This window comes from Hypanus sabinus, chromosome 11, assembly GCF_030144855.1.
Source record: "Hypanus sabinus isolate sHypSab1 chromosome 11, sHypSab1.hap1, whole genome shotgun sequence".
In the NCBI taxonomy this organism is placed as follows: domain Eukaryota; kingdom Metazoa; phylum Chordata; class Chondrichthyes; order Myliobatiformes; family Dasyatidae; genus Hypanus; species Hypanus sabinus.
The window spans coordinates 62,497,429-62,513,331 of NC_082716.1; the positions used below are offsets into that span (position 1 = coordinate 62,497,429).

The window sequence follows — 15,903 nt, forward strand, 5'->3', positions numbered from 1 at the left end:
TAAAGTGTATTACCAGGGGTCCCAACAAACTAGACCACTGTACTAAGATAAAGAATGCCTACCGTTCCTTGTCTGGAATTAATTTTCATAAATCAGATCACTCGGCTGTCTTCACCAACCTGCGTACAGACAGAGGCTAAAAAGCAAAGTTCCAGAGGTTAGGACAACTAAGAGGTGGTTGCTGGAGGCAGAGGAGTGATAACAGGATCGCTTCGAGTCAGTGGACCGGGCCAGTTGCAGTAGATTTTATTAAAACAGCTGTAAAATGAGTGTGTCCCCACTAAATCATTCAGAAGCCCTGGATGAAACCATGAGATCTGAAATCTGCTGAGGCCCAAATCAGAAGCATTCAAGTCTGGAGACTAAGAAAGTTACAAGAGATGCAGACACAATCTCCGGATAGCCATCTCACAGGTGAAGTGGCAATTCTGGACCAAACTTGATTCAACGAGAGATGCCTGACAGCTGTGGCAGGGCTTGAATGCTGTCATCTCTTATAAAGTTATATCAAGCAATATGGGAGACAGCAAGGCTTGGCTTCCAGATGAACTCACAGACTTCGAGGCTCGCTTTGACCATTGGAACGTGGAGGAACCATCATGTACTCCACATTCCACAATGATCCTATGACTTTCAGTCTCTCAAGCTGACATGCGGGCTGACTTCTGGAGGGTGAATCCAGACCAGATGAGGTACCTGGCCGCATACTAAAGAACTGTGCTGACCAGCTGGCTGGTGTGCTCACTCAGATCTCACTCAATGTGAGCAAGACCAAGAAACTAATTATAGGCTTCAGCAGAGGGAACCACAGGTCCATGAGCCAGTCCTCATTGGTGGATCAGAGGTAGAGAGGGTTAACAACTTTAAGTTCCTAGGTGTTACCATTTCAAAGCCCAGCATATTAGTGGAATTGCAAAGAAAGCACGGCAGCACCTCTACCTCCTTAGGGATTTGCAGAGATTCAGTATGCCACCTAAAACTTCGACAAGCTTCGAGAGGTGTAGTGGAGAGTATATTGACCTGGTAGGGAAACACCAACGCCTATGAATGGAAAATCCTACAAAAACTAGTGGGTCCAGCCCAGTACATTATGTTTAGAGCCCTCCCAACCATTGAGCACATCTAAGTGCAACAGTGTCATAGGAAAGTAGCATCAATCATCAAAGATCCTCACCTGCCAAGTCACGCTGTCTTCTCACTGCTGCCATCAGGAAGAAGGTACAGGAGCCTCAGGACTTGCATCACCAGGTTCAAGAACAGTTGCTAACCCTCAACCATCTGGCTTGAACAAAAGGCGATAACTACACTCAACTCCACTTGCCCCATCATCGAAGTGTTCCCACAACTATTGAACTCACCTTCAAGGACACTTCATCTCATGTTATTGCAATTTATTTATACTTGCACAGTATAAATAAGTGTGTCTTCTGCACAGGTTGATCTTTCATTGATCCTGTTATAGCTATTATTCTATAGATCTTTTGAGTATGGCATAAGAAAATTAATCTTAGGTTGGTATAAGGTGACATATATGTACTTTGATAATAAAATTCACTTTGAACTGTGCCTGTTATATGATGCACATGGTATTGAACACTGTTGAACAGATCAGATGGGGTTGTGAGCCTTTTATTATTTCATATGTTAATTTGTGCAACAGATGAAATATTTAAGGTGAATGCACAGCCATGAATGTTCCCCAAACACTTTGGTAGCTGCTATTAACACTCTCAAAGCCACAATACATGCACATACACTGCTAACCAATGCCAATTAATCAGATTTTTTTATACATTGACTTCTGCACCACAACACCCAGATACAATGAACAATAGTGTAATGGAATGAAAATTAATTAATTGTCAATATCTGATGCAGGGTTCTAAGTCAGGTAGAATATAATGTCTCAGACAGATCATTCCTCTGTTCTCTCATAATGGACATGGCATCTGGAAACATTTTAATATAGTTTTTAGTGTAATATGTTTTCAACAGCCGTTATAGATGCTGAGGGAAAACAGAAACAAATTTGTGCAGTTACAAGGAATAAACGGTAAAAAAAACTCTAAATTCTACAGCTTCTGTGTGTCTTCTATATTGATATTTTGTTGTAAAAATATTCCCCAAAAGAAATAACAGTCACAAAATCTCCAAGGGTTAGTGCAGGAAATTGCTGCTACACTCTCCCTTTAATAGCAGGATACCAAATTGGAGGAAAGTTGCACAGCTGAGGTTTGTTATTCTTCCCTCCCCTCCTTCACAAAGAGATCAATCACCTGTTCATGCTGGCAGAGATTCCCAGCCTTGCAATGGAATTGTTGCAACTAAATGCCTGAGGATGATATCATCTCATTTTCCTCCCCTTTTATCTCTAGTCACAAGAAAAACCAAAACAACTGTGAAGTAGGTGGACACATTTTGCCAGCAAAGATCACTCAGTAAAAGGGGAAATGTGCTCCAGCTACTTTGTCTAAACAAAGTGCTATAAATTGACACATCATAAGAGTCTAGACTATGGAGTCACATGAATCTTTGCATTTTCCAATTAGTTTTTATCATACTGACTTAAAATAGAGTCAAACTAAAGGAGCTCAGTGCTTCTGGGTTGCATTCAATTGCATATTCTTATCAAGCCTTTAAAGGCCAAGAGAAAGGGACGCAAAGTCACTTCGCATCCAGGTCCTTGAGATGAGAGAGAGAGAGAGAGAGAGTCTGTTAGTTCTGTATTCCCAACGATCTTTGGCAATAGTGGTAACAAACTCGGTTTGAAGTTTTGCTTAGTTTATACATTTGTATGGCATTTGTATCTTATTAAATTCTGTACTGGTAAAAAGCATTCATCTTTTCTGTTCTTAAACAGGATAATATACTGGCAGTAAAGGATGATACTAATCACCCAATGTCTGTTGTGAGTTCTACCAAGAGCAGGTATGCAACATTCTTTACATTTAGATAGCAACTGGCCTATTTTAATGTGGGTTTAATAAATGTAATGGATATTTCAAATCACCTACATTTTCTATGAGGATGCTATTATATTTATACTTTTATCAGGATGTGAGTATTATTGATCAGAGCAGCATTTTTGTCCATTCTGTTTGCAGTACTGTATAAAGGTCAAGCATATTGTGTTGATGTAAACATAGCCCAGAGAGGAAGGGAGGAGGATATGATTTACTTGGATTTTCAGAAGGCATTTGATAAGGTGCCACACACAAGGCTGCTTAACAAGATAAAATCCTATGGCGTTACAGGAAAGATACTGGCATGGATAGAGGATGGGCTGACAGGCAGGAGACAGCGAGTGGGTATAAAAGGGGCCTTTTCTGGTTGGCTGCCAATGTCTGGTGGTGTTCCTCAGGGGTTAGTATTGGAACTGCTACTTTTCACATTGTTTGTTATTGATTTCAATAATGGATTTGATGGCTTTGTGACAAAGTCTGTGGATGATACGAAGAAAAGTGGGGTATAGGTAGTGCTGAGGAAACAATGCGATTGTAGCAGGACAGACAAATTGGAAGAATGGGCAAAAAAGTGGCAGATGGAATATAGTGTTGGGAAATGTATGATACATTTTGGTAAAAGGAACAATAGTGTGGACTATTATCTAAATAGGGAGAAGGTTCAAACATCAGAGGTGCAGAGGGACTTGGGAGTCCTCATGCAAGAGATTAACTCAACCCAAGGTTGAGTCTGTGGTAAAGAAGGCAAATGCAATGTTGGCATTTATTTCAAGGGAATAGAATATAAAAACAAGGGAAGAATGGTGAGCCCTTTATAAGACTCTAGTCAGACCACATTTGGAGTATTTTCAACAATTTTGGGCCCCATATCTCAGAAAGAATGTGTTGTCATTGGAGAGAGTCCAGGGGAAGTTCACTGGGAATGAAAGGATTAACATATGGGGAGTGTTTGGCAGCTTTGAGCTTGTACTCACTGGAGTTTAGAAGAATGCATGGTGATCTCATTGGAATCTACTGAATGTCAAAAGGACTAGTTAGGCTGGATGTGGAGAGGATGTTTCCTGTGGTGGGGCTATCCAGGACCAGAGGGCATAGCCTCAAAATTGAGGGGCAACCTCAGAGGTAAGAAGGAACTTTTTTTAGCCAGCGAATAGTGAGTCTGTGAAATGCTCTGCCACAGGCTGCAGTGGAGGTCAAGTCCGTGGGTGTATTTAAGGCAGAATTGATCGTTTGCTGATTGGTCAGGCAATCAAAGGATACAGTGAGAAGGCAGGTGTATGGGGTTGAGTGAGATCCGGGATCAGCCATGATAGAATGTCAGAGCAGATGATGGGCTGAATGGCCTAATTCTGCTCCTATGTTTTATAGTCTTATAGAAATTTGACATGATAGCAGTAACACCTATTGCTTTGATAGTTGACCGTAGACTGATGGGATAGAAATCAGCAGGCTGAATTAGTTCTGGTGTCTTATGCCTTAAGACCATAAGATATAGGAGCAGAATTTGACCATTTGTTTCTGCTATTTCATCATGGCTGATCCATTTCCCTCTCAGCCCCAATCTTCCACTTTCTCCCTGTATCGCTTCTTGCCCTGACTAATAAAAATCTGTCAACCTGTGCATTGAATAAACCCAATGACTTGGCCTCCACAGCTACCTGTGGCAACTAATTTGACAGATTCACCTCTCTCTGGCTAAAAAACAATCCTCTCATCACCTTTCTAAATGGGCATCCCTCTATTCTGAGGCTGTGTGCTCTAGCCTTAGACTCCCCTAACATAGGGAGCATCCTCTCCAAATTTACTCTATCAAGGCCTTTCAACATTTGATAGCTTTCAATGAGATCTCCCTTCACTTTTCAGAATTCCAGTGGGTACAGGCTCAGAACCATAAAATGTTCCTCATATGACAACCCTTTCAATCCCAGAATCATTTTCATGAACCTCCTTTGAACACTGTCCAATGTAAGCATATCCTTTCTAGATAAGGGGACCAAAACTACTCGTAATACTCCAAATGAAGCTTCACTAGTTCATTATGAAGCCTTAACAGTACATCCTTGCATTTATATTCTAATCTTCTTGAAATGAACACATTTCATTTCATTGCATTTGCCCTTCTCTCTATTGACTCAACCTGCAAATTAACCTTTAGGGAATCCTGCATGAGGACTCCCAATTCCCCTTACATCTCAGATTTGTGAATTCTCTCTCCATTTAGAAAATAGTCTATGCTTTTATTTTTTCTACCAAAGTGCATGCCCATACACTTCCTGACACTGTATTCCATCTACCACATCTTTGCCCAATCTCTTAATCTGTCTAAGTCCTTCTATAGCCCCTCTGCATCCTCAACACTACCTGCCCATCCACCTGTCTTTGTATCATCCAAATCTTTGACGTACAATGTAAAAAGAAGTGAATACCATTAGTCACTGGCAGCCAACCAGAAAGGCTCCCTTTATTCCCACTCCTTGCCTCTTGCCAATCAGCCAATGTGCTATCATTCTACTGTACTACCATTACTGTAATAACTTGTTGAGGAGCCTTATGCGTGGCGCCTTGTCAAACGCCTTCTGAAAATCCAGGTACGCAACATCTAATGCTGAATTTGGCCTATTTTATCATGTGCCTCCAAGTACCCCAAAACCTCATCTTTATCAAACATTTTCCCAGCCACTGAGGTCAGACTAACTGGCCTGTAATTTCCTTCCTTCTGCCTCTCTCCCATCTTGAAGAGTGGAGTGACATTTGCAATATTTCAGATCTCCAGGACCAAGCCAGAATCTATTGATTCTTGAAAGATCATTAATAATGCCTCCACAATCTCTTTAGCCACCTCTTTCAGAACTCTTGGTCCAGGTGACTTACCTTCCTTCAGATCTTTAAGTTTCTCAAGTACTTTCTCCCTAGTAATGGCTACTGCACTCACTTCTGCCCCCTGACACCCTTGAACCTCTGTCATACTGCAAGTTCCTTCCACGGTAAAGGCTGATGCAAAATACTTATTCAGTTCATCCACCATTTCCTTGTCCCCTATTACTACCTCTCCAGCAGTCCGATATCCACTCTCACCTCTCTTTTACTCTTTATATATCTGAAGAGACTTTTGGTATCCTCTTTAATATTATTGGCTAGCTTTCCTTCATATTCCATCTTTTCCTTCTTTATGACTTTTTAGTTGTCTTCTGCTCATTTTTTTAAAAAGCTTCTCAATCTTCTCACTTCCCACTCATTTTTGCTCTATTTTTATGCCCTCTCTTTGGCTTTTATGTTGGCTTTGACTTCTCTTGTCAGCCACGGTTGAGTCATCCTGCCTTCAGAATACCTCTTCTTATTTGGGACGTATCTATCCTGTGCCTTCTGATTGCTCCAAGAAATTCCAGCCATTGCTGCTCTGCTGTCATCTCTTCTAGTGTACTCTCCCAATCAGTTTTGGCCAGCTTCTCTCTCATGCCTCTGTAATTCCCTTTACTCCACTGTAATGTTGATAATCTGACTTCAGCTTCTCCTTCTCAAATTTCGGGTGAATTCTATCACATTATGATCACTGTCTCCTAAGTCTTCCTTTACCTTAAGCTCTCTAATCAATTCCGCTTCATTGCACAACAACCAATCCAGAATAGCTGAGCCCTTGGTGGCTCTCCCACAAGCTGCCCTAAAAAGACATCTCATTGGCATTCTATAGATTCCCCCTCTTGGGATCCAGCACCAACCTGATTTCCCCAATCTACCTGCATATTGAAATCCCCCATGATTATCATAACATTACCCTTTTGACACGCATTTTCTATCTCTCGTTGTACCACATCTTTGCTACTGTTTGGAGGCCTGTATATCACTCCTATCAGAGTTTATTTACCTTTTGTGGTTTCTCAGTTCGACCCAAAATTATTCTACGCTTTCCGATCCTACATCACTTCTTTCTAAAGATTTGATTTCATTTTTTTACCTACAGAGCCACCCCACCCTCTCTGCCTACCTGTTTGTCCTTTCAATACAATATGTCTCCTTGGACGTTAAGTTCCCAGCTATAATCTTCTTTCAGCCATGATTCATTGATGCCCACAACATCTTACATGTCAGTCTCTAACTGTACTTCAAATTTTTACTGTGTGCATTCAAATATAACACCTTCAGTTCTGTATTCATCACCCTTACTGATTTTGTCCCCCTTTTTTCACTGCAGCTCAACCCATTGACCACAATTGTGCTCTATCATCGACCTGTCTTTGCTAGCAGTCTCACTACACACTGCCTCTGGTTGTAAAGCAATTGCCTCATCCTCAGCCCTATCACCTTACCAAATTAGTTTAAGCCCTCCCAAGCAGCTTTAGCAAACCTACCTGCAACGATATTGGTCCCCTAGATTCAGGTGCAACCCACCCCTTTTGTATATCTTGTTCCTCCCCCAGAAGAAATCCCAATGATCCATAAATCTTAACCCCTGCCCCCTGCACCAGTTCCTCGACCCTGCACTCATATTCTTACCCTCACTGGCATGTGGAACAAGCAGCAATCCAGAGATCACTACCTTAGAGGTAACGCTTTTAGCTTTCCACCTAGCTCCCTAAAATCTCTCTTCAGAATCTCATCTGCTTTCCTGCCTGTGTCATTGGTGCTGATATGTACCAAGACCTAGCTGCTTCCCCCCACCCCCTTCAGAATACTGTGTACCCAGTCCGAGACATCCCTGATCCCTGCACCTGGGAGGCAACGTACCATCCTGCTGTCTCTATTGTGCCCGCAGAGTCTCCTCTGTTCCGCTGACAATGGAATCTCCTATTACTACTGCATTTCACCCCTGAGCCACTCAGTGCCAGAGACCCAGACACTGTGGCTCTGCCCCGGTAAGTTGTCAAGTGCTACACTTATTATTGAGGGAAACGGTCACAAGGGTATTCTCCGCTGGCTGCCCATTTACCTTCCTTCTGCTGAGAGCCACCCAGTTGCCTGCCTTGAGCAACCTCCCTGTACCTCCTATCTCTCGCCTCCTCGTTCTCCCGTATCGAGCTGCAGTTCCAGTTCCATAATGCGATCTCTCAGGACCTGCAGCTTGGTGCACGTGGCACAGATGTGGTTATCCAAGAGGCTGGAAGCCTCCCAGAATTCCCACCGAACAAAACACTGCCCCTGGAGCCATTCTCACTGCACTAATTATGCCCTAGCAGACGAGAAAATAGAATAAAGAAGAAAAAAAATCTTACTACATGCTTCCCTTGCCCAAGCCCGATGAGCCAAAGCCCCTCCATGAATGGCCACTCCACTTTCACCCGCCTTGTTTTGATTAATCCTTTCTAATGAATCATAAAAACACTGATAAGCTATTTATAAAGCATATCAGTGCAATTTTCTAATCTTTTATGCTGTTATCATTGAGATATCGGTATGAATTCTGAACCTTGGGCTGTAACTCAAAAATTATTGTATCTGGGTACAGGAAGGAGATAAGGGCCTAGTGACATGGTGCCATAACAACAGCCTTTCCCTCAATGTCAGCAAATCAAAAGAGCTAGTAATTAACTTCAGGAAGTGGGGGTAATGCACATGTTCCTGTTTGCATCAACACTGCTGACGTCAGAGGTTTGAGAGTTTGAAGCTCCTAGGAATGAACATCACCCTGTTCCAACCACTTTGAGCCACAGTCAAGAAAGCCCAGCAGCACCTGTACTTCCTCAGGAGATTAAAGAGATTTGACATGACCTCTTTGACCTTCAAAGCACCACAGAAATTATCCCATCCGGATGCATCATGGCTTGATCTGCACATGACCGCAATGCACTGCAGAGAAGTTGTCGACACAGCTCAACACATCACAGAAACTAGCCTCCCACACATCAATTCTGCCTACAATTGTCACTGCATCAGTAAAGCAGCCAGCATTATCAAAGATCCCACAAATCTCGTATATTTTCTCTTCTGCTACATTACATCAGGCAGAAGATATGAAAGCATGTCCCGCTGGTCTCAAGAATAGGTTCTATCCCTCTGTTATAAAACTATTTAATGTTTCCCCAATACAAGAAGATGGACTCTTGACCTCACAATTTACCTCATTGTGACCTTTGCTGTCTACTTGCTCTACAATTTTTCTGTACTCTAACACTTTATGCTGCATTCTGTTATCATTTTACCTTGTACTACCTCAATGCACTGTTGTAATGAAGAAATCTGTAAGGATGGCATGCAAGATAAATTTCTCACTGTACCTCGGTACATGTGGTGATAATAATAACAAACTAATAACAGAACCATAGCCAATTTAGAACCTCAATCATCTGTTGCATATGCTGCATAAAAATGCCAGTCTTGTGCTGGAAACGTTTGCAGTTAAATGGCTAATGGTAACTTCATTTCAAATCTTCTTTCTTTTGTCCTTAATTACAACTGAAAAAAAACAACAGTAAAGTAGGTGGACATGCTTAGACTGCAAAATTAGATTATGATTAAATTATTTTTATTTGTATTTGATAGACTTGCTTTGCAACATGGTGATGGGCATGTGGTGGAATATTTGAGCCAGCCGGTTATTGATTACATCCTGCAGAATCAGCTCTACATCAAGACATCTGGATAAAGTTCTACTGTGAAGACCAGAAAGCACAGCTTACAGTCTCCCTCTCAGTAAAACTGTACCACCGCCCTTCTGCTTACATGTACAGAGTTTCTCATGTCTGCCGTTCCCACTGTACAATCGAAGTAGAAGTTCTGCTGACAAAATGCACTGTGTGAACTGCATACAACTTCTCGCTGTCCACCTGTGTCTCTTCCTCTGTGCTGCCCACTTTTGATTCTTGTGCTAATCTTCCTATTATTCCAGGTTACCAAACATCAGTATAACTATTTCCTCTTTTTTCACTACAGTAGATTTATGTATGTTTTTTTGCAGCAATTCCTACCCTCTCTGTGCTGCTTTCAACTTCAACGCAACCTAGTTGTGTGCCTTCTGGGTTTGTGATCAAGGACTTGCAGTTAGTAGCATGTCTAGTTCAAAGAACTGCTTCTGTGTTTAATAAATGTTATATGTTCAAGCAATCAATTGTTTTCCTTTGGAAATAATTACCTGGACAATATTGCAGGTACCCTCCATGTCACGAAAAGGAAAACTTTTTTTTAAAAATCCATCAATGTTTGGAGAAAAAGCAAATTGACAACAATAGTATTGGTCTCCATCTCAGAATTACATTTTAGTTGCTGTGGTAAAATAGGCATAAAAGCAAAATAAGTAGAACCTCCCTCATTATTCAAAATTAACTCAATATTTTGTCCTTGTTTCATCAGTCTATTATCAATAAACTTTGCCAGGTATGAATGCTAAAATTCAAATAAGTGTGGTTAAGATCACACTATGACTTAGGAATGTATTTAAGTTTCTATGCAGAAGTAGAAAGCACAGAAAAATAATCAGAAATATGAATCAGGAATTGTAGGTTCTGCACTGCTTAATAGCTGATGATCAAAGAAGTAGCTACATTTTTTTTTACAAATAAATTAGCTACTATAATGTTGGGACACAAAGTGTTCAAGAAAGTTTGAGAATAGAATCATAATCATTAAAATTATCTGCCTGGTAAGCCACAGCAATATTTTCACCCTTGGTAGTTAATAGTTGAAGCAAAGAAGTCTGTGTTCTTTTTTGCTTAAGTTATTTCATTTACTCACTTTATGAGTTAGTTAGGATTATCTTCCAGCTGTTGTGGTTCCCTCCATTGCAGAAGTAATCCAAACGTGCAACATCGGTAACATTGAGAGTTGACATCTACTTTACTCCCTGGATCCAAATCTTTCAGATATAATGCCTCTTTAACATGTAATAAATTTAATTTTGTAAAATGTCATTGTAAATTGAGATTTATTTTATTACTCTTTTGTCCAGTTCTGCTGTGGACATATTCATGTTAACTGATATTCTCAGAGCATTGCATATTGCAAGAGATCCAAAAGGTTTTTTTAGACCAATTCATCCTAGTATTGTACGGAATTTTTAATTGTTTTCGATCCAATTTTTTTTTGATTTTATGAGACTGTAAACGTCTTGGGTTCCAGTTCAAATTTATTTTGGCTAGGTTTAGCCCAATTTGAAACAATGATCAGTTTTGGAAGTGTGTCACTTCTGAAGATGTTGTGAATCTTATGAAAGAAATTTTGAACAAAGTACTGAAATTAAAATTTTAAAAATACAGGAATGAGTTGTTATACTCAGTAATTTCAACACTTTCAGTGGGAAGAAAGGAACATTAACAATTCCTTCTCGTCCTCACCGATGCTGTTTGACCTACTGAGTTCCTCAAGCAGAATGCTTGTTGCTCTGGATTTCAGCATCTGCTGTCTCTTGTGTCTCTAGCTGATTACTGGATCTTGCTACATTTCATTATTTTATCTTAGCAATATCTTCAACTGACAACGGAGAACCTCTTCTTTAACAAATGTTTTTATTATTCTGACCACCATTGTGTTAAACACACCCAATCATTTTATTACAGGATCAGCTTACATTAGCAATGAGCCTGTTCATTCAGTCGTCTCTGAAATGTCATGCTATAAAAACTTTATAGATTTGAATTGATGCAGATTCTTGTCGAAAGTACCCACTTTCTGTTAATAATTGCACAAAACTGTCAGATGTATCCTTTAATGTACGGTGTGTGACTGATCTCGTTCAGCATTGTCTAGTGTCCAGCTCCACCAGTAGTTTAACCTTTAATGTTGCACGATTGAATCTGATGCTCAGATACTAGGCACATGTAATGAAAGGATTCTATATCATTTCCATGATGCTTTCATTTTACTGTTATTCAAGTATAATACTAAGTGATGTGTGCTCAATTTACGAGCTGTAAATGATCCAAATGCATGCTTTCAAGATTCTCCAGCTGATGCCATTTTCACGAAAAAAAAATTGAACAAAATAGTTACTTGCTGGCATAATGCTGGCTGAGATCTATATGAATCCCATATCCTTTAAGAAACAAATTCTAATTTCTCAATCTGAAATCTCAATGTAATGGCACTTTTATGTAAAAAAATAAATTTATCAAAATATCATTTCTCCTGACCAACAATACAGTCTTTGTTCACAAATGAAATGCAAACAAAAAGTAAATAGTTCCATGTATGGCAGTTCTTTCCCAAGCGCTTAAAATATATTTCTGTTTCTAAATTGCACTGTTTTAGAAAACAGACTCCACTTTTATAATCTTTTTTTTTCTATATAAGCCTCTTATAATAATCTAGAAGTTAGAATTCTTTTTAGTAAACTAATTTGAATGATTAGCTGTATTACTTGGACCTGGAAAATGTTTGCCGTTAGAAAATAATGCACAATGGAATATGTTTAGTAAAATTATAACCTAATGAGATGCTGTTACACCCTGCCGTGGGATAATTTAACTATATTGTTTGACAACACTCAGCCAGTGATGTTATGCAAAATGAATCAAGGAATTTCTACAGATTAATTAAGTGATTCCAAAAACACTGTTGTAGCCACCACACATGTGTATAGCCACCCTCATTCCCTGCTTTGGTGGTCATTCAGAGGTCAGTGTGTACATCTGTATTAGTTGCCCTTTTCTTTAAATATACAATACAAATGAGTCAGACTTTGGTCAATAACATTTTTATTGTGCTACTGATATTTGTGACATTCCCTTTGATGTAATGACTTGATTGAAATATGTGTAGGTGTGAATCAATGTGGAAAAAATGCATCCAGTGTAATATTCAATATATCATTAAATTTCTTAATTAACAACAACCTTTCTCTATCACTCCAACATTCAAAGGAGTTTTTGAATATAGTATACACTAGCTAAAAGCTAACAGTTTCCTTGGGTCTGGTCCTGGATGGCACAAATGCATGCGTAATGCAATCATATGTGCATAAACTTCTGCAGGGTGCATTCAAGAAACAAAAGGGCATGCCGCATAGGAATAAGCGATTGGCTGATACATAATGTTTCAGAGCATTTAGAAAGGATGCTTATTTGACAAAATGAGCTCAATGAGCGAGACACCTTCGGATACCTTTTTGAATTAAGATGGGCTAAATCAGCTGTATCTGTAACATCTATGGTATATGCCACATTGTCATAATAAGCTGTGGTTTTTGGCTCTCACCTGTCCATCACACTTTGACATTTTGCTGCAGTAATTTCACTTTGCCTCTATCATGGTTATGAAAACAAATCCATTGACCCACTTTAAATTGTTGGCAGGCAAAAGTGATATGGTAATGGCCACAAAGCATGTAAGATTGAGACTGTTGGGTAGGTGAAACTATCTTTAACTAAACAAGCCAGGAGTAGCTGAGGGTGGTGTTTATTCTACATGATTAAGCGTGTGGCTGTGCGCTGAGCTGGTGAGCTGTAATTGAACTAGAACAGTTGGTGTTTTGTTTTCTTTTCATATTTGATGTGGAATCCATTAAATTTTGCACTGTTCACAGCATGCCATTTACTTATGTCTGATCACCGACTGGGTCATCTGCACATTATTGTCTAGATGTTTTTGGTGAGAGGATATGCATTAACCACTAAGTGACCCCTTAGTAATCTCACATATCTTAAAATATGGTTAATTATAAAACATTTCCTGTGTATTATCTTTAATTATTGATACTGAAGATGATGTGATGATGGATTTAATAATCAGAAATCAAATATTCTGTTTTGTGTATCATAAACTTTCAAATTATTTCTTAAATTGCTAATAAAATTCCTTGCTGAAAGAACTGATTATTGGTCATTTTAAAACATTGTTCTTTTGTGCATTGACAGAAAATTAGATTATTAGAAAATTAGACTTATTGTTAATTTACTCTTGCCTATTAATCAATGCATCATGAATATTAGGACCAAAATTCAATCACACAGACAGACAGATATATATAGTCTAAAATGGTTTTGTGATGGATGGGGTGGTGAACCTATGGGCATGGGATATTATTCCAATGCTATTAGAGCAAATATTGCTCTGATCAAGGTGTAATTTTGTGAGTCACGTATCATAACGTATTCTGTTTAAACCCAATAACTTGGCCTTTGTAGCCATCTGTGGCAATGAATACCACAAATCACCACCTTCTAGCTAATTAAATCCCTCTTGTTCTTAAATTAGCCCTGTTCCCTTTATTCTGAGGCTGTGCCCCCAGTCCTAGACTTTCACACTATGGGAAACATGTTCTCTCTATGTCCACCCTATCTAGGCCTTTCAATATTTTCTGTAGGTTTTAATGTTATTACCCCGCCCCTTCCATTTTTCTAAACATGAGTGAGTATAAGCTCAGAGCCATCAAATTTTCCTTATACGTTAACAAAGGTTTTTCATTAATAAGAGTGTCAAAGGTTATGGGGAGAAGGCTGGAGAATGGGGTTGAGAGGGAAAATAAATCAGCTATTCTCAAAAGGCAGGGCAGACTTGATCGGCTGAATGGCCTAATTCTGCTCCTATGTGTTATGGTCTTTTAAAACCCGGATGACTTGAAGCAGTTGTCAGTGGTGTTAATGATCAATATAACTTGCTATATCTTGGGGTTAAACTGTTCAGAAAAGTAGCAAGACAGACATAGGAGTGGGCACTCTGCTTTTCCAAAAAATTGCTTTGGATTTGTGGTGGAGGAGCTGGACACTCACGTAGAAAATGTATCCACTCAGTATGTACTGGAAAAGAAAAGATCAACTCTCAGTAATAACCTGCATTCTGTTGTTCCAGCATTAAGCACACCTGACCTCAACAATAACTGTGATAACATATTCCTCAGTAAATGAAGTATCTCCTTAACTGTCACTCCCAGGACCACCCTTTCTGTGTAAGCATCATACATTATCAAACTCAAGGCTTACTGACCCATCTCGTTGCCACTTGCCTCAGGGATATGGGTGTTGCTTGCATACCTAAGCCCCAGATGTTATTCTGTAAATTCCTTATTATCAGAGAAGCTGTTCTTCAGCCAATTTCATTCATTCCAGCTGAGAACACAGAATATGCCAAAGCTGTGGAATCAGACAACATTGTGCAGAGGATGCGTCCTATAGTGAAGGAGCCTAGGTCTGGAGAGCACAGCCTGAGAACAGAAGGATGCCCCTTTCAAGCAGAGGTGAGGAGGAACTTCTTTGGCCAGAAGGTGGTGAATTTATGGAATTCATTGCCTCAGACAGCTGCAGAGGTCAAGTCATTGGGTATATTTAAAGTTGATAGTTTCCTGATGAGTAAGGGAATCAAGGATTACAGGAAGAAGACAGGAGAATGGGGTTACGAGAGATAATAAATCAGCCTTAATGGAATGAGGCCAATGGCCTAATTCTGCTTCTATGTTGTAAGCTCTTATTATCTTCAACCGCTGCATTAATCACCTTCCTTCTGCTATAAGTGGTGATGACTGTGCATTACTTAATTCCAACCACAACTTCTCAGCAAATGGAGAAGTCTCGCCTGCATGCAACAAGGCCTAGATAATATTCAAACATGGACTAATAAATGTCATTTGCACCCTAAAAATGACAATAATGACCAACTCCAATAACAGACCAGACACCTACCCATGATGTTCAATGCCAATATGAATACCAAGCCTCACATCATCATCATCCTTGGGATTACCACCAACCAGAAGCACAAATGACACAAATGTAAGAGCAATATAAAAGCCCTGGCTTCAGGTGTAGGTGTAAAGCACCTCCCTCAATCCACCAAAGCCCTTTCCACTATTTAGAAGGCAGAGTCCAGAGCAGGCATGGGCAAACTACAGCCCGGGGGCCTTATGCGGCCCGTTAAGCTTTTTAATCCGGCCCGCAGAACTTCATATTAATAAACCTTGTTAACGTTTTTTCCCCGCAATTCTGGCATTTTCCCAATAGATGACGCACTCTATATACATTGACCTTTGTTGAGGTGCAGCGTATTACTCCACATTTGCGCTTTACTCTTTGTTCGGCTCGAC

At 39.8% G+C, this 15,903-nt stretch overlaps 1 protein-coding gene across 2 annotated transcripts in view; it reads left to right on the top strand.

Moving 5' to 3' along the window:
* Positions 1-13,676, top strand: part of nmnat2 (nicotinamide nucleotide adenylyltransferase 2) — a 328,536-nt gene extending 314,860 nt beyond the window's left edge. For both annotated transcript variants that reach the window (XM_059984483.1, XM_059984484.1), the window contains 2 exons: positions 2,861-2,928; positions 9,438-13,676. In XM_059984483.1, the coding sequence (XP_059840466.1) occupies positions 2,861-2,928; positions 9,438-9,540 (171 nt within the window). In that variant the 3' untranslated portion in view covers positions 9,541-13,676. The remainder of the gene's footprint in view (positions 1-2,860; positions 2,929-9,437) is intronic.
* The last annotated feature ends 2,227 nt before the right edge of the window (positions 13,677-15,903 follow it).